The sequence below is a fragment of the Marmota marmota genome, unplaced genomic scaffold (genome assembly GCF_001458135.2).
Source record: "Marmota marmota marmota unplaced genomic scaffold, marMar, whole genome shotgun sequence".
Lineage (NCBI taxonomy): Eukaryota > Metazoa > Chordata > Mammalia > Rodentia > Sciuridae > Marmota > Marmota marmota.
Window position 1 is genome coordinate 13,576,473 of NW_026000082.1, and position 19,197 is coordinate 13,595,669.

Below are 19,197 nucleotides of genomic sequence, written 5' to 3' on the forward strand. Positions count from 1 at the left end.
TAATAAAATTAAACTGACCCTCATACCCAAGAAAGGGGAAAGCACCTTTGGATTGTTTGTGTATACAAGGCTGGGCACAGACTAATAATCTAAGATCAGGGGAAAAACAGAAAAGTAGTGAGGATAGAGTAATTGAGTGGGAAAGAAAATGAATAATTTTTTCTATGGAGGCTGAATGCTCATATAAAGTACATCATGATTGGGATTGTAGGTTACATGGTTATTTCCATTTGTCAAAACTGTATAGTTAGCCAGAAGTGGGAGTGCATGCCTCTACTCCTAACTACTGGGGATGCTGAGATGGGAGGCTCTCCAAAGCCCACAAGTTCAAAACCAGACTGAACAATTTAGCAAGACACTGTCTCAAACAGGGTGCGGGGGGTACCTGTGGAGTTAAGATCTATGCACTTTAGGGAATAAAAAGTTTGCCTTTATAAAAACTGTAATAAAAGACTGGCTCTGGGCTCAATCCTCAGGGAAGGAAGGAAGGAAGGAAGGAAGGAAGGAAAGAAGGAAGGAAGGAAGGAAGGAAGGAAGGAAGGAAGGAAGGAAGGAAGGAAGGAAGGAAAGAAGGAAGGAAGGAAGGAAGGAAGGAAGGAAGGAAGGAAGGAAGGAAGGAAAATAGAAAAGAAAAAACTGTAGAAAAAAAACAAGAAACAGGAAGTGAGAAACAAAGTTATAAATTAAAACTAGCAGCAGGTCAATAACTATATTGAAGGTGGATGATGGATGTGCTGAGGTTGTACCTATTATGGTTTTTTGGTTTGGGGTTTTTTTCAGTATTGGGGATTAAACTTGGGCACTCAACCACTGTGCCACATCTCCAGCTCTATTTTGTATTTTATTTAGAGATAGCATTTCACTGAGTTGCTTAGCGCCTCACTCTTGCTGAGGCTGACTTTGAACCCACGATCCTCCCGCCTCAATCTCCCAAGTCACTGGGATTATAGGTGTGTGCCAGTGCACCCGGCTATGTTTTTTTTTTTTTTTAAAGTTTGCTACAGTATGTGAAATTCAGCTTGAAACCATGTCATAGTACATTATTACTTAGGTTCGTATTTATATTATCTGAGGACATTTGGCAAAAGTGCTTATCTAATTAAATCAATTTACTTACAGTTTATAAATTAGAATGATTTCATATAACATTTCTGTTTACTTTTAATAAATCAAGTTGTAGTGCTATTGTGTATGTCTAAGTTAGAAAAATAAGAAATAATGCACTTAGCCTTTCCTACTTTCTTCTGCCAATAATTTATAATCATGGTGCTGAAATTATGCAGATATAACTGTATCAATTTTCAGTGCACCCTTAGCACCTTATTCATATCTTTATTAAGGCATTTACTACATTGTAATGCAATGGCTTATTTACCTCCTTTTATCCACTGAATAATTTCTGAAGGCAGAAATCATTTCATTCCATTTGTGTAAACCCTCACTTTGCACAATGCATAGTATATAGTAGGTATACAATAAATACATGGCAAGTATATACCACAGCAAAAGGACTGGACTGGGTAAATAGAAGATTTAAATGATAGCTCATTTCGCTACAAAGTATACAATCTAGTTAGGAAAATCAAAATACATGCAATATACATGAATATCTAATTGGCAGTATTGAGTGGCCTACATATTTGCAAATTATTATGTGGGAACAGAAAATAAATTTGGAGAAGAAAGGCATGCAGGTAGGATACCTGGGATTGAACTCAGGGGCACTTGGCCACTGAGCCACATCCCCAGCATATTTTATATTTTATTTAGAGACAGGGTCTCACCGAGTTGCTTAGTGCCTCGATTTTGCCAAGGCTGGCTTTGAACTCACAATCTCCCTGCCTCAGCCTCCTGAGCAGCTGGAATTACAGGCGTGCACAACTGCACCAGGCTAGAAAGGCATTTTTTCCAGGATAAAGTAAGTGAGCTTACAGAGACAGAAGGAACTGGATAAGCTTCAGAAAGTTTTAAGATTGAAAATGGAGGCATTTATAAGTAGGGAATAAGAAAAAAGCATAGTCTCAAACTTCAGAATTTAAAAGAATAATTAGTAAATCAGTTTGGGATAAGAAAAAACTAGCATAAGAAAACAGTGAAATGAAGCTACAAATAAATCATAAAACATCCAACTGTGTAAAGAACAGCCTTACTATCCTCTGAATTACTAAGTCTAAAATTTAAATCCAAATTTAGGCTGGCAAATATTTGAGATTTAGTAATTTGTGTTTTCTTTTTTAAATAAGCTGGTTCCTGGAAATAAAAAAGAGATACTCTTCTACAAGAATATCTAATAATATTCAAACAGGAATGATGAGGTATTAAAATTTTCAATTTTAATCATTTCAATTTTAATCATTCAATCACCACTACCAGGCATAAAGTTAAGTACTGAGTATAACCAACAGGCCATGTGTGGGATATTTTGCATTTATAGAAGGAAATAAAGTAATACAAAATGAGAAATCATTTCATTTAAAGCATACTCTCTAAGGTACCAGGTTAGAGATGTTAGTTTTTAATGCAACTGGTACTAAGATTCAAAAAACTAAGTTCAAACAAAAGTAACACAGTTACAACCAAAAAGCAGGTGTTGGAAATCCTTCTTAACTGAAGGAGTTGTTGTGGTTTTATTTATTTATTTGTTTGTTTATTTATTTATTTTTGCAAGTAAGTGCTATATTTTATAAGACATTTTTACAGATTCAAACAATATATACTGTAAAACAACTATACACAAAATACCCTACTAGTCTACAAAAGTCACAAAGAGATTAATGTAATAAACTAATGGTTTAGAGTCAATGATATTCTGGAAGTATAGTATTCATAGGATTAGGTAAAATACCTAGATATCTAGCGACTTAAGTAACTGTAATATACCGAGAGTTAAACTGAAGAAAGTATTAAGAAAATATTTATATAAATGGTTGAAACTCAGAGGAAAATATATTTTCTGACTTGATAAGTTACAAAACCTACGTAGATCCAATAAAATCCCAAATCATCAGATTTCACATTTACATGAATTAGAAAGAGCCTAAAGATACAGGTTATTTTGGGTCATCAATGAGAAAATATGAGAAAGATAGCCATTACAGATAAACTTTTCCTTCCTTTTCCCTTCTCATCTCTATGATCTCATATTCTATTGAGGGCTTATTCCATCACAGACACAAAATTATGAAATCAAAACTAAATCTCATCCCAACAGCTATCAAAGAGTAACTTGAATCACTGGCTATCTTGAAGGTTTGTAGACCATTACTAAAATCAAGTCTTTAGATGGAAAAATATTACTTCATAAATTTGTTATATACTATTTCTGTTAGAAATAGAAAAAAAGAGGGGGGAAGTGGGAGAGGTAAAAGAGATTTAATTATGGCTTATTCCTTTAAGTCAACTGGAGAGGACAATTTAGGGAAAAGGCTTCTCTAAATGAAGCCAATCTTAGGCAGACACTTCTAGACTGAGATTTGAGAACGTATAATTTAATTAACCATATTGGCAGTTACTAAAAAATGTAAATCTTTTAAAGTTAGTTTTAAAATATATCTTTACTTTAATATACTGGGCAATTGTTATGGTTTGGATATGAGATGTCTCCCAAATTCTCATGTGTAAGACAATGCAAGGTTTGGAGGAGAAATGATTGGATTATAGCCTTGACCTAATCAGTAAGCCAATTCCTGATGGGATTAACTGGAGGCAGGTAGGGTATAGCTGGAAGAAGTGGTTCATTGAGGGCATGGCTATGGGGTATGTATTTTGTATCTGGAGAGTGAAGTCTCTCTATTTCCTGTTCACCATGTGAATTGCTTCCCTCTGCCACACTCTTTCTCCATGATGTTCTGCCTCACCTCTAACCCTGAGGAATAGAGCCAGCATTCTATGGACTAAGACCTCTGAAACCATGAGCCCTCAAATAAACTTTTCCTCCCCTAAAATTGTTCTAGTCAAATCTTTTAGTTGCAGCAGCGAAAAAACTGACTAAAACAGAAGCAATATGGAAGAGTTATTTTTTCTTTTTTTTTGGTGGGGGGGTAATCAGGGATTGAACTCAGGAGCACTGATCACTGAGCCACATCCCCATCCCTATTTTGTATTTTATTTAGACAAGGTCTCATCAAGTTGCTTAGTGCCTCACTTTTCTTTAATTATTTTTTAGTTGTCAATGGATCTTTATTTTATTTATTTATATGCAGTGCTGAGAATCAAACCCAGTGCCTCACACATGCTAGGCACGTGCTGTATCATTGAGAGCCCCATGCCTCCTCATTTTTGCTGAGGCTGGCTTTGAACTCTGGATCCTCCTGACTCTGCCTCTTGAGCTCGTCTTAGACATAAACTGATAGTTTAAAGTAGGTAGAGCTTAGGCTTCCTGGATCCTACTCTTGCCACTTCACTTGTTAGCAAGGTAACTTTGAGGAAATTGCTTGACCTCTCTATGCCTCTATTCTAATCCATAAAATGGAAATTAGAAGATCGACTTTTATTGGATTGTTTTAAACATTAAATGATATAATCCATGTAAGTATCTGGCACATAATATTAAGAAATGTTATTTCTTCCTCTGGATATATATCATTATTGTCTTGACTCTTTTTTTAAAGTACCACATCTTTGCTGGGTAGTGGTGCACACATATAATCCCAGATACTTGGGAGCCTGAGATAGAAGGATTGCAAGTTTAAAACCAATCAGGTTAATTTAGCAGCACCAAGTCTCACAATAAAAAGTTTTAAAAAGGGATGGAGATGTAGCTCATGGTAGAGTGCTTGCTTATCATGCACAAGGCCCTGGGTTCAATCTCTAGTACCATAAAAAAAAAAAAAAGTTTACTTCCTTTTAGATCCTCACAGTCTCTTTCTCCATATCATAAACCCAAATAGAGTCACCAATGTAAATTTTTACCTTCGTTTTGTTCAAATTCATCTAACACCTTGTCCAGGTTGTAAGCTTCTGCTTGGAAGTAATTCTCCATCAGTGAGGAAACTCCACTCAAGAGACTTGTTTAACCTAAAAAGCACATCAAATTTGTTTTACACTTTTAATTATTAAACTATAGCTTATAAATCTTAAATATACAAGGATAAAATCTCTTCTAAATCTATGCAGACAATGGTAAACAATAAAACCTCATGCCATCTGATATATTTTAAAATCTTTAAGTTAATAAATTCTAGAAGCCTGTAACTTTACAATCACCAAAATACAAACAGCCCTCCATATCTGTGGGTTCTACAACTCTAAATTAGATCTACCACAGATGGAAAATATTCAGGAAAAAACTCACATCTGTACTGAATACAAATATTTTTTGACATTATTCCCTAAAAAATACAGTATAACTACTATTTACCTAGCATTTACATTGTATTTGGTTTTATAAGTAAGCTAGAGATGATTTAAAGTATACTGGAGGATATTCATAGGTTACATGCAAATACTATGCCACTTTATATATGATATTCGGGCATCTGTGGACTTTGGTTTCCTTAGGGGTCCTGGAACCAATTCACCATGCATTCTAAGAGGCAACTATAAAACAAACATAGAAGATATACTTGATGGTTCACAAACTTGTTTCAAGGCTGAGGCAAGAGGATCGCAAGTTCAAAGCCAGCCACAGCAGTTTATAATTTAGTTAATAGTAAACAATATTAAGTAAGAAAATTTAAATAATAAATTACTTTAATATCAATTCAGTATGAGACACTATGATTTAATTGTCAGATAAAATTAATAGAAAAGCTCTACAGATTAAATACTCTAGAAATTCAAGAAGTCCATAATTCTTATTTGAGATCTTAGCTCAAATATCACTTTCACAAGAAGTATTCTCTGAACCTCCAAGAAAGATAATGGCTCACCTTATAATCTGTCAGCACCACATTCTTTTCCTTTATAAAATTTATCACCATCTATAAATATATGCCAGTGTGATTATTTATATCAAGCTCTCCTACCTGACTGTAGGCACCACAAAGGCACTCTCCAGACTGTGTTCACCATGTACCCCCAAAGATTAGATAGAACATGATGTGGTATCCACTCAATGATACTTATGGAATGAATACATGAACAATGCATAAGTAGTTGGTCAATAAGTTCTACTGAATTACAATTACTAAAAAAGGCAAGCACCAAAAATGTTCTGAACAGGTTAATGGTCATTAAGAAGAGAAAGCTCACAGTGCCTCAATGTACCATTCCGAAGTTGAATTATTAATTTCCAAGGAGAAAATGTATATTTATAATGAAGAGATATGACAAACACCACCCTAACGAAATGTTCTCACAAAATAACCAATAGTTCAACATGCCAGCATGTGCATTTTCTAATGTGATACAATGACAAGTACAATGCATCACCTATATAGTTTTTTGTTTTGTTTTGTTTTGGTTTGGATTTTTTAGTACTGGGGATTAGAGCCCAGGGTGCTCTACCACTGAACTACATTCCCAGCCTTTTTTTTTTTTTTTGAAACAGGGTTTCACTAGTTGCTTAGCCTGGCCTCAAACTTGTGATCCTCTTGACAGCCTCTCAAGTAGCTGGGATTATAGACTTATACCACTGTGTCCAGCTATACAGTATTCTTGCTAAAAATACTTAGCCTGAATTTAATCATGAAGAAACTATTAGGCACATCTAGAATGTGAAGATTCTATAAGATAAATGATCTTAACTCATTTAAAAAATATAAAACACCCAGGGGCTGGGGATATAGCTCAGTGGTACAGCATTAGCCTAGCATGCACAAGGATTTGATCTCCAGCACTGGGAAAAAAGAAGGAAAAAAGAGGGAGAGGGAGGGAGAAGGGGGGAAAAGGAGAAAGGAATGGATGGTTGTGATAGTATACCACGGAAAAAAGGAGAAAGAAGTGTAAGTAAGGGGTAAAATGATAAAAAAAATGGTAAATCTACATAAAAGATATATGTATCTAAAAGGTCTATTTTTTTTAACTTTTCTATAGACTTGACATTTCTTAAAAGAAAATTCTTAAAGCCATTCTGAGCTGACAGGCAGTAAGCATTCCTTCCTACACTGAATAGAGAAATTCTAGATAAAACTGATCATGTTAAAGGGTTGAAACAGAAAAATTTAAAAGCAAATGAGGGAAATATACAGATGTCATAAACATAGAAAAAACAATGAAGCTAGCAAAGATAAACTGAAGGGTAGGCCTACTGTCTGAAAGCTTGAAGGAAAGGTGAGAATTATTGGCTGCAAATTTATAGAAGTTATAATTTATAGAAGAGGGGCCCAAGCTGGCCTTTCTACATGAAGCCAAGAACTAGGGGGAAACTCTTCTTAAAAGCCCAAGACTTAGAGCAGAATGGAACAGAATACCAATAAATTCAACCTTGAGAAATTAGAATTCCAAACTTGGTCCTCACTCAGAAGTAAGAATGATATTAAGTCCTCCCATTCAGAAATACAACACAGTTTATCTCGATGCTTACTCAACTCTTCCTATGACTTTTAATAAAGATTTTAATTTAAAAAAGTCATTAAATAATGAATAGTCAGGAGAGAAGCGTAAATGTGACTACAAAGAAGTAACACAAAGGAGATCTCTGTGGTGAAAGAATTGTGCTGTATCTTAATTTTGATGATAGTTACATGAATCTACACACATGATAAATGGCAGTGAACTACAACGAATTAATGTCACCCTCTTGTTTTTGACATTGTCTATATTTATGTAAGATGTAATCCAAAAATATTGGGTGAATGACGAATTCACAGGAAACCTTTAAACTATTTTGCAAATTCCTATGAATTAATTATTACTATAAAATCAAAAGTTTTTAAAAACAAAAAAGAAACAGGTTGTTAAAAATTGAATAAATAGGGCTGGGATGTACCCCAGTGGTGAAGTACTTGGCTAGCATGTATGAGGCCCTGGGTTCAATCCCTGGCACCTAATACTAAAATAAACAAATGGGAGTAGGATGAGGGAAGGACATCTGTGGATGGGAGAGTCAAAGTCTAACATAAGGCAGATACCCTTTTGTAGAGGTGGCCTAGAATGTTAAAGACCTAGCAGAGTAACAATGTCACAGAAGGACAACCCATTGTGCTATATACCAGAGTCCAAGAAAGTAAGGAGGGCATTCATGTGAATGGGATGGTCTAAAACCGGAAGTCAGAGAGCTCCAGTGAATAAAATGGGCATTCAAATGTGGAGAGGTGAGAAGGAGGCAGTGACAAGGCAGTTCAGTATGCCAAATCAGAGCCTATGCATAATAAGACACAGGAAAAAGAAAATATGGCACTGATAGGACATTAGCTATATGGAAAAATGGATCAAATAAGTAATTATGTGAAGGGCAATAGGAGCAGGGTTTCTGACTGTTGGAGAAGGGAGTTACAATGTGAAAAAGGAAAACCTGAAAGAACTCTACAGTGTTGGTTTAGAATTTTAGGTATCATTGTGAACAAATGAAATCAAATAAAGATTCTTTTGAGACATAAAATAAAGGTGCAAATATGTATGTGTATGTAAATGTGTGCATATACATACATTTTCTAGCTTTATTCAGTTACGGCCTTGGATCCCTACCTGGACCCCATGTAGTAATGAGCACACCTAGCAGCAGACTTGGTTTCTAAATATTATTTTCCCCTAAATGGAACAGGACTCAATGAAGAAATGACTGATTTCAGGGCTGGAGCAAAAAAAGTACAAGAGCCGTGATGAAAATAGAGAAATGTAAACTCCCATACACAGTGTGGTGGAGGAAATATAAAGTATTGTGGGTCTTTTGGAAAACCTCAAAAAAGTTCCTAAGAAGAGTTAAACATTGGGGCTGGGGTTGTAGCTCAGTGGTAGAGCACTTGCATCGCACGGGTGAGGCCCTGGGTTCAATCCTCTGCACCACAAAAAAATAAGTAAATAAAGATATTGTGTCCATCTACAACTAAAAATAAAAAAAATTTTAAAAAAAGTTAAACATAAGCTGGGTATGATGGCATACACCTATAATCCCAGTGACTCAGGAGGCTGAGGCAGGGGGAGTGCAAGTTCAAGCCCAGCCTCAGCAATTTACAGAGACCCTATCTCAAAATAAAAACAATAAAGTGGCTAGGATGTGGCTCAGTCGTAAAGTGGCCCTGGGCCAAATCCCCAATACCACACACATATAAAAAGTTAAACATAGCTGACATATGACCTGGCAATTCCATGTCTCTGTATGCCAAGGGAAAACAGTTCCACAAAAAATTTGTACATAAATACTCACAGCAGTATTATTAATAATGGACAAAAAGTGAGAAAAAATCCAAATGTCTAACTTATGATTCAATAAATAAAATGTGGTTAAATATATATGAGACAATAAAAAAAGGATGAGGTGCTTATATAGGCTATGACATGGATAAATTTAAAAAACAATGTGGTTGGGTTGGGGTTGTGGCTCAGCGGTAGAGCACTCGCCTAGCATGTGCAAGGCCCTGGGTTCGATCCTCAGCACCACATAAAAATAAATAAAGATATTGTGTCCAACTACAACTAAAATAATTAATTAATTAATTATTTTTTTAAAATGTGGTTACCAAGCACGGTGGCACATGCCTATAATCCCCGCGCAGCTCGGGAGACTACAGCAGGAGGATCACAAGTTCAAGGCTAGTGAGACCCTGTCTCATAATAAAAAATTTTACAAAAGGGCTGGGGTATGCTCAGTGGTCAAGCACCCCTGGGTTCAATACCTAGTATGAAAAAAAAAAGTACTAAAAGCTAAATAGTATTTGATTCCATTGATATGAAATATCTAAATAGGTACCTCCATAGAATCAGAAAATAAATTAAAAATATCTGGAGATATTAGAGGTAAAGAGGGATTAACAATCAAACTTAAACTTTCTTTTTGGAGTAATGAAAATGTTCTGGAATTAGATAGTGGTGATGGTTGTATAACTTTTTAAACATATAAAAACCATTAAATTTAGACTTTAAAATGTGAATTTTATTGTATGTAAATTATATTTCAAGTTTTAATAAAGTGACAACCAGCCTTGAATATCTTGTATACTAAAAAGCAAGGAAGTACTCTAAAAATGATGGGGACATGGCAAAAGAACATAGATGCCAATTTGAAAGGGCTCCCACAGGCCAAATCAATAGAAAATATAAGCATCAAAATAAATAACAATAGCAAAGAACTATAATCCACTGAATAAAAGAAAAACTATGAGTCTTTATAATATGAATAAATGAATCACAAGTGTGTTGAAAGAGAATACATAGTTTCAAGGCACTTCCCATCAAAACAAATTTTATTCATTGCCAAAAATAAAAAAGAGTAATGTCAAATTGGGTGTGGGGTGATGCATGCCTATAATCCCAGATATCTGGAAAACTGAGACAATAGAATTGTGAATTTGAGGCCAGCCTGGGCACTATAGCAAAACCTGTCTTAAAAAAAAAAAAAAAAAAGGAGGTGGGGAGCAGAAAATGCATAACCTAAATCCATACATGAGGAAATATTAAACAAACCCAAATTAAGAAACATTCTAAAAAATAAGTGGTCTATAATCTTTGAAAATGTCAAAGTCAAGAGAAAGAGAGTCAAAGTCCATAGAACTTTTTTATACTGAAGACTAAAGAGGCATGACAATTACATACAACATGTGATTCTAAACTAGATCCTCTTGATATAAAAAACATTATTTGGACAAGTAACAAAGAATGAAGACCAAAGATTAGATGGTGGTAATACATCAATGCTAATTCCTTTTAATGGCTACTTTATATTTATGTAGCAAATGTCCGTTTGCAGGAAACTCACAGTAAAACATTCAAAACTCATGAAGCTTACAGCTAATAACTTACTCTCAAATGGGTCAAAGAAAAAAATGTTCTCTGTACTAAATTTGCAACTTTTCTATAAGCTTGAGACTAATGGTATTTCTTAAATTACACTAAAAATGTCTGTAATATTTTTAATTTGTAGAGCACTTTCTTTTTCTGATCCTTTTATGACATCTTCTCTTACCTCTCAGATGCAATTACCTACAGCGCTTTGTTCTAACATTTCCTATTTTCCTATTACTTATTTCCTTCAAGATTCTCTTTTGTACTTATGTGTTTTGGTCTCTGTCTATCCCATTGGAGGCTTTCCCCAAATGCCAACCTGTGGTGGTGGTGGTGGTGGTGGTGGTGGTGCTGCTGCTGCTGGGGATTGAACCCAGGGCCTTATGCATGTGAGGCAAGCACTCTACCAACTGAGCTATATCCCTAAACCCCATACTGTATATTGATTGGGAACATGTGTGTCTCTTTGGGAATATGTGTAAATCTTTTCTTTCGACTCCTGAGAGGAACTATCTAATCTCCTATAAAAGGGCACAGAGATATAGTACCAGACAACTACTTTCTGAACAAGTAGAGAAAGGAGTAAATGGAAGGTCCCGCCTTTCATTATATAGGATTTCCCTTATTTTCCCTGACTTCATTATAGCGTCTCATGCCTGATATCTGTTTTGTTTAAGTTCTCTTAAGTCTTTTTTGAGACTTTGGTTTCATTCTCCAAAGAAAAGAATTCTTTATTTGCCTTTTTATAAAAGTATCTGTCTTTTAACCAAACTAGTAGCTCACTAGGACTAGCAATGTAGTTAAATGTTAAAGAGTGCTTGTCTACCACCCACAAGACCCTGGGTTCAATGCCCAGTACTACAAAACAGAAGCTCACTAAATATTCATACATATATATTCAAAGAAGAATATAATTACTTAACTGAGTATAGTTTCTCCCTGAGGACCTCTTCATTTGACTTTTTATTTATAGGTCTCCTTTATTCTTTATTGAGCAGTGGTCTTTTAGACATTCGCTACAATTTCAATTTTAGAGATCCTATTCTTACTATAGCACTGATCAGAATGCTACTTTTATGTCTTCTTCATTGATTATCCTTCTTTATGCCATACATTAATAACATAACACATATATACACTTGGACAAATATTCTTGAGCATCTACTATTTAACAAGCACTGTTCTAGGTTACAATGATAAATAAGATAATGTCCCTAATATAAAGGAGTACAATATCTCATGGGAAGATGAATGAGTAAACTTCAAATTTAAAGTAATATGGCATATACTAATTGATATATGCACTGTGTGCCATGAAACCAAAGAAAAGATGAATCTAAATGAAACTGACACAAGGCTGTATTATTTTGGATACATTATTATATCAAATATTCCATGAATTTTTGGTGGTTCAAATGAGAGAAGTTTATGTCTCATAATAATCAAGTTCAAGTCTTCCATATATGCAAGAAACTCTATTGAATACAGTTCCTTCCACCTTGGATCTCCACTATATATGAGGACAATACTATTCAAGGTGCTAATTCTCAATAATAATAAACACTGGATAAAGACCTGCTAGCAAAAAAAGAAAACAAGTTGAACTAAACAGAATTCCTTATCTCAATATGGCCCAATCACTGCTTAAGAAATGCATGTGGTTGGTGGGCCATACTGATTAGCACTGCCCTAAGATGTAGTTCTTTGATCTGTTTCATCAAAGTTGGGACACAGTCATATCTAGGTTGAGACAGAAAGGTTTCATTTTCTTTCAGAAAAAAGAGTAGGCATATTAATCTATTTAAAACACAAACCTGGAAGTGGCACATATATCTTTGCTCACATTTCTTTGCTAAGTTTAGTCACATAGTTACATCAAGTTGCAAAGAACGCTGAATGAAATGTCACATCACACCTGCAGCTACTATAGAAGTGAAAAATGGATTTTAGTAGATTTGGACAGTTTTTGCTACAGTAGGTGGAAAACTTCCTAAAGAAGCAATGCTTCATAAAGAACAATATTTTTCCAGGTAAAGGATAGAAGGTCACTACGTTCTTGAACACCCATGTGAGAAGGCTAGGGGACAAGAAACAGTGTACTTGCCCGCCATGCCAGACCTCCTCCCCTGTGTCCCCCCACTGGACCTCTTGCACCCGGCTCCACATCTACCAACGCAGGGCTCCCCTTGCCACCTTCATCTTAGGACACTGCAACCGCCACCACAGCCCCCTCGAAGGGTAGCCTCTACCTGGGGACACCAGCCATAGGAAGCTGTCCACTGCAGCACCACCTGCCACAGCACTACATCTCCAAATAGGCCACCCAACACCACTACATGACCCACCCACGCTGCCCCACCTCTCAAAACGATTGCCTCCATCTTGAAACACCTCTGCCACCATCTTGGGTGACCTCCACTATTGCCTTTGCCAACTTTAGTTGGGAAAGCTTCCATCTTGGGACACCAAAAGGGGCCTGGAACCCCAACATCAAAGTACCTACAGTCTCCCAAACTCCCCAGCCACCAACCCAGCCCAGCGCTTGCAGCCATAGGGCCAGCCTGCAGCTCTCAATGCCTGGTCCTGATCTGCCTGATACAGAACAGCTCTCCACGACAGATGCCCAGGTCCCAGTGCTCAACATTCAGGACCTCTGGAGAGAGAGGTTCCTGATTAGGAAGTAGCAAAAGAGATACAGTTTGGAGACTACATTACAGACCAGGAATTGTGGGGTCCACAGGTAATGTAAGGGGCTAAGACCAGGCTCCCATCCCACCTCACATGAGTGAACCCCAAAGGAAATTCCTAAGGAGAAGTCTTCCAATGGGGCCCAGCAATTGCTATATCCTGCCTCCAGGAGTTCCACCTCCAAAATTAATCCTCCCAAGCCTAGTAACCTTCACTATCCTGAGGGTGAAGATAACTCCAGACAACCCCACCTTTCAGATAAGAAGGGAAACAGGGAAGATATTGAACTCCAACAGAAACAATCATTCAGTTTTTCTTCAAGATTTTTTTTTCTTTTTTTTCCTACTCTCACAACCCCAACATTTGTGAAACCAAGTACTTTCCATGCATCAGACTACTCAAGAATGAGATGTCTGAATAGTATTTTATAGTTTTGTTGTATATTCTTTTATTTTTATATCTTTTTCTTTTGCTATTTAATTTTATTAACTCTCTATATAATTTTCCTGCCATTTATCTGTCTCCCTGGAGTCTCTTTCGCTCTTTTTTCCTGCTAAAAGCTGAAAGGAAAGTGAGGAACCAGGAGGCAGGTGAGTGAGAAATGAAAGACAGAGACCAGGCAGAGATACACATGGGAGTTTATTTATCAGAGTTGACAAATAAAGACACATCTCTCCATAGAAGAAGAGAAGCAAAACAGGCTTGGAGTTCAGGACTTTTATGGGACAGGCTCAGGGATTAGAGCCCGGTGGGTCCTAATGCAGGGATTTAAGGGTGAGGTTGATATGAGGGAGTAATGATACACCCTTGGGCAGGAAATTGAAATTTTTCTTAAAATGGCAGCTATCACTTAAGATGGCCATCAAGATGCTAAGCAAAGATCTTACAAAAGCCAACTTCTTTGATTCCTCTTTCATGCTTTCTATAATCTAATACCTCTATATTCTTACCTCCTAACTCATCAACATCTCATGCTACACACCCCGCCTTATCTACCATTAGAAAATGTAGAGCCTTCACAAACCTACTATTTATATTGTAGATAATAATTGAACACATTATTTCTGTTTATTGTGACAAAACTGTAAACATCTTAATAGGAGCTATTTGGTGTAAGTCCGCATATTGTTTGCATTGGGTGCAAACAGGTATTGGAAACCTGCAGGGACACTATAAGTGTATAGGGTAGAAACTAACATCTCAGATCTGCACTGCTAGAGGGTAAGACACACAAACAACCTGAAAAAACAAGGGAAGAAAGCCCCCAAACAAACCAAGATGTACAATAATAGAATCATTGACAGCACAGTAGAAGAAATGTCGGAGAAGGAGTTCAGAATGTACATAATTAAAATAATCTGTGAAGTAAAGGATGATATAAGAGAGAAAACACAGGCAGAAAAAGATCACTTCAATAAAGAGATAAGAGCAAACACAGGAAGCAAAAGATTACTTCAATAAAGAGAGATTCTGGGGGGAAAAAAAAAAACAGAAATCCCTGAAGTGAAGGAAACAAGGAACCAAATTAAAAACTCAATAGAAAGCATCACCAACAGACTAGATCACTTGGAAGACAGAACCTCAGGCAATGAAGACAAAATATATAATCTTGAAAATAAAGTTGACCCCACAGTGAAGATGGCAAGAAACCATAAATAGAACTTCCACGAATCATGAGATAACATGAGAGGACCAAATTTAAGAATTATTGTAGGGAGGAAGGAACAGAGATACAAACCAAAGGAATGAACAATCTATTCAATAAAATAATATCAGAAAATTTCCCAAACCTGAAGAATGAAATGGAAAATCAAATACAACAGACGTACAGTACACCAGATGAACAAAATTGCGACAGATCCACACCAAAGTACGTTATAATGAAATAGCCTATATACAGAATAAAGATAGAATTTTAAAGACCCCAAGACAAAAAAGTATCAGATTACATATAAGAGGAAAGCAATTTGGATCTCAGCAGATTTCTCAACCTAGACCCTCAAAGCTAGGAGATCCTGGAATAATATATACCAAGCTTTGAAAGAATATGGATGCTAACCAAGAATATTATATCCAGCAAAATTAAGATTTCAGGTTTGATAATGGAAAAAAAAAATTCCATGATGAACAAAAGTTCAAAAAATTTACAACTAAGAAGCTTGCACTACAGAGCATACTCAGCAAAATAGTCCATGAGAAGAAAATGCAAATCAGCACAGGGAGGAACTACACTTAAAAAAAGACAAAGAAGGGCTGGAGTTGTGGCTCAGTGGTAGACCATTTGCCTAGCATGTGTGAGGCACCTGGTTCAATCCCCGGCACCACATTTAAAAAAAAGACAAAAAAGAAACCAAGTCAAGTTAAAAACCAAAAATAAACCAACACCTGGAGACTAAATAATATGCTACTGAATGAACAATGGAGAGCAGAAAATATCAGGGAGGAGATAAAAAAAATTCTTAGAAGTAAATGAGAAACCTGATAAAACATATCAAAATATCTGGGACATTATGAAGATAGTGCTAAGAGGAACATTGCACTGAGCTCATTCACTAAAAGAATAAAACATCAACAAATAAATGACCTAACATTACATCTCAAAGCTCTCAAAAAAGAAGAACAATTCAACACCAAAAGTAGAAGACAGGACATAACTAAAATCAGAGATGAAATCAATGAAACTGAAACAATAGAAAAAAATTTTAAAAATTGACAAGAAGCTGGGATTGTGGTAAAGTGTTTGCCTACCATATATGAGGCATTGGGTTCAATCCTCAGCACCACAAAAGAATAAATAAAATAAAGGTATTGTGTCTATCTACAACTAAAAAAATATTTTTTTTTAAACTGACAAAACAGGACTGGGTGGTAGCTCAGTGGTAGAGTGCTTGCCCAGCATGTGTGGAGCACTGGGTTCTCAATTCTTAGCACCACATATAAATAAAATAAAGGTCCATTGACAATTTAAAAAAAATTTAAAAAGTGACAAAACAAAAAGTTCTTTGAAGAAATAAATAAAACTGATAAACCCTTAACCACACTAACAAAGTGGAGAGAAAAAACTCAAATTACTAAAATTCATGATGAAAAAGGAAATATCATAATGGACACTACTAAAATACAGAAGATAATTAGAAACTATTTTGAAATTTATACTCCAATAAAATAGAAAATCTCAAAGACATCAACAAATTTCTAGAGACATACGGTCTACCCAAACTGAATCAAGAGGATATATACAATTTAAATAGATCAATTTCAAGCAATGAAATTGAAGACACCATTAAAACCTACCAAGAAAAGCCCAAAATCAGATAGATTCTCAGCCAAGTTCTACAAAACTTCGAAGAAGAATTAACACCAATATTCCTCAAATTATTCCATGAAATAGAAAAGGAAGAAACCCTTCCAAACTCATTCTATGAAGCTAATATCACCCTGATACCAAAACCAGACAAAGACACTCAAGGAAAGAAAACTTCAGATCAATATCCCTCATAAACACAGATGCAAAATTTCTCAATAAAATTCTGGCAAATCACATACAAAAACATATTAAAAAGGCAGTGCACCATGAACAAGTGGCATTCATTCCAGGGATGCAAGGTTGGTTCAACATATGGAAATCAATAATCATAATTTATCATATCAATCGACATAAAGATAAGAACCATATGATCATCTCAATAAATGTAGAAAAAGCATTTGACAAAATACAGCACATCTTCATGTTCAAAACACTAGAAAAATTAGGGATAACAGGAACATACCTCAACATTGTAAAAGCTATCTATGCTAAGCCCAAGGTTAACATCATTCTAAATGGAGGAAAAACTGAAAGCATTCCCTCTAGAAACTGGAATAAGACAGGGATGCCCTCTTTCACCACTTCTATTCAACACAGTCCTTGAAACTCCAGCCAGAGCAATTAGACACATGAAAGAAATTAAAGGGATACAAATAGAAAAAGAACTCAAACTATCACTATTTGCCAATGACATGATTCTATACATAGCGGATCCAAAACATTCCACCAGAAAACTTCTAGAGCTAATAAATGAAATCAGCAAAGTAGCAGTATATAAAATCAACACCCATAAATCAAATGCATTTCTGTACATCAGTGATGAATCCTCTGGAGGAGAAATTAGGAAAACTACCCTGTTCACAATAGCCTCAAAAAAAAAAAAAAAACCTTGGGAATCAACCGAACAAAACAGGTAAAAGACCTCTACAATTAAAACTACAGAACACTAAAGAAAAAAATTGAAGAAAACCTCAGAAGATGGAAAGATCTCCCTTGTTTTTGAATAGGGAGAATTAATATTGTCAAAATGGCCATACTACCAAAAGCATTATACAGATTTAATGCAGTTCCAATTAAAATCCCAAAGACATTCCTCATAGAAATAGAAAAAGCAACCATGAAATTCATTTGAAAAAATAAGAGACCCAGAATAGCCAAAACAATCCTTAGCAAGAACAGTGAAACAAGAGGCATCACAATACCAAACCCGTAAACTATACTACGGAGCTATAGTAACAAAAATGGCATGGTATTGGCACCAAAATAGACTAGTGGTACAGAATAGAGGAAACAGAGACAAACCCACATAAATACGGTTATCTCATACTAGACAAAGGCACCAAAAACACACGTAGGAGAAAAGATAGCCTATTCAACAAATGGTGCTAGGAAAACTGAAAATCCTTAGGTAGCAAAATGAAATTAAATCCCTCTCTCTTAACCTAAACAAAACTTAACTCAAGAGTGGATCAAAGACCTGGGAATTAGACCAGAGACTCTGCACCTAATAGATGAAAAAGTAGGCCCAAATCTTCATCATGTCAGGTTAGGACCAGAATTCCTTAAAAGACTCCTAAAGCACAAGAAACAAAATAAAGAATCAATAAATGGGAAGGATTCAAACTAAAAAACTTCTTCTCAGCAAAGGAAATAATCAATAACGTGAGGAGGGTGCCTACAGAATGGGAGAAAATCTTTACCATATGCACCTTAGATAGAGCACTAAACTCTAGGATATATAAAGACCTAAAAAACTTAACACCAAAAAAACAAATAACCCAATCAATAAATGGGCTAAGGAACTGAGCAGATACTTCATAGAAGAAGATATCAATTGATCAACAAATATATAAAAAAAATGTTGGGCTGGGGTTTTGGCTCAGCAATAGAAGGCTTGCCTAGCACATGCAAGGCTCTGGGTTGGATCCTCAGTGCCACATAAAAATAAGTAAATAAAATAAAGATATTGTGTACAACTTCAACTAAAAATTAAATATTTATTTTTTAATTTTTTATTGTTGGTTGTTCAAAACATTACATAGTTCTTGATATATCATATTTCACACTTTGATTCAAGTGGGTTATGAACTCCAATTTTTACCCCATATACAGATTGCAGAATCACATCAGTTACACATCCATTGATTTACATATTGCCATACTAGTGTCTGTTGTATTCTGCTGCCTTTCCTATCCTCTACTATCCCCCCTCCCCTCCCCTCCCCTCCCCTCTTCTCTCTCTACCCCCTCTACTGTCATTCATTTCTCCCCTTTGTATTATTTTTCCCTTTCCCCTCACTTCCTCTTGTATGTACTTTTGTATAACCCTGAGGGTCTCCTTCCATTTCCATGCAATTTCCCTTCTCTCTCCCTTTCCCTCC

General features: G+C 35.8%; 1 protein-coding gene and 1 non-coding gene across 2 annotated transcripts in view; both read right to left on the minus strand.

Moving 5' to 3' along the window:
• Zfyve9 (zinc finger FYVE-type containing 9) overlaps positions 1-19,197 on the minus strand; it is a 142,122-nt gene that overhangs the window by 117,379 nt on the left and 5,546 nt on the right. The window contains exon 2 of the mRNA XM_048816307.1: positions 4,912-5,016. Within this exon, the coding sequence (XP_048672264.1) occupies positions 4,912-4,981 (70 nt within the window). The 5' untranslated portion in view covers positions 4,982-5,016. The remainder of the gene's footprint in view (positions 1-4,911; positions 5,017-19,197) is intronic.
• Positions 11,174-11,243, minus strand: Trnav-cac. Its single transcript has one exon. It is a non-coding gene; the product is annotated as a tRNA-Val (tRNA).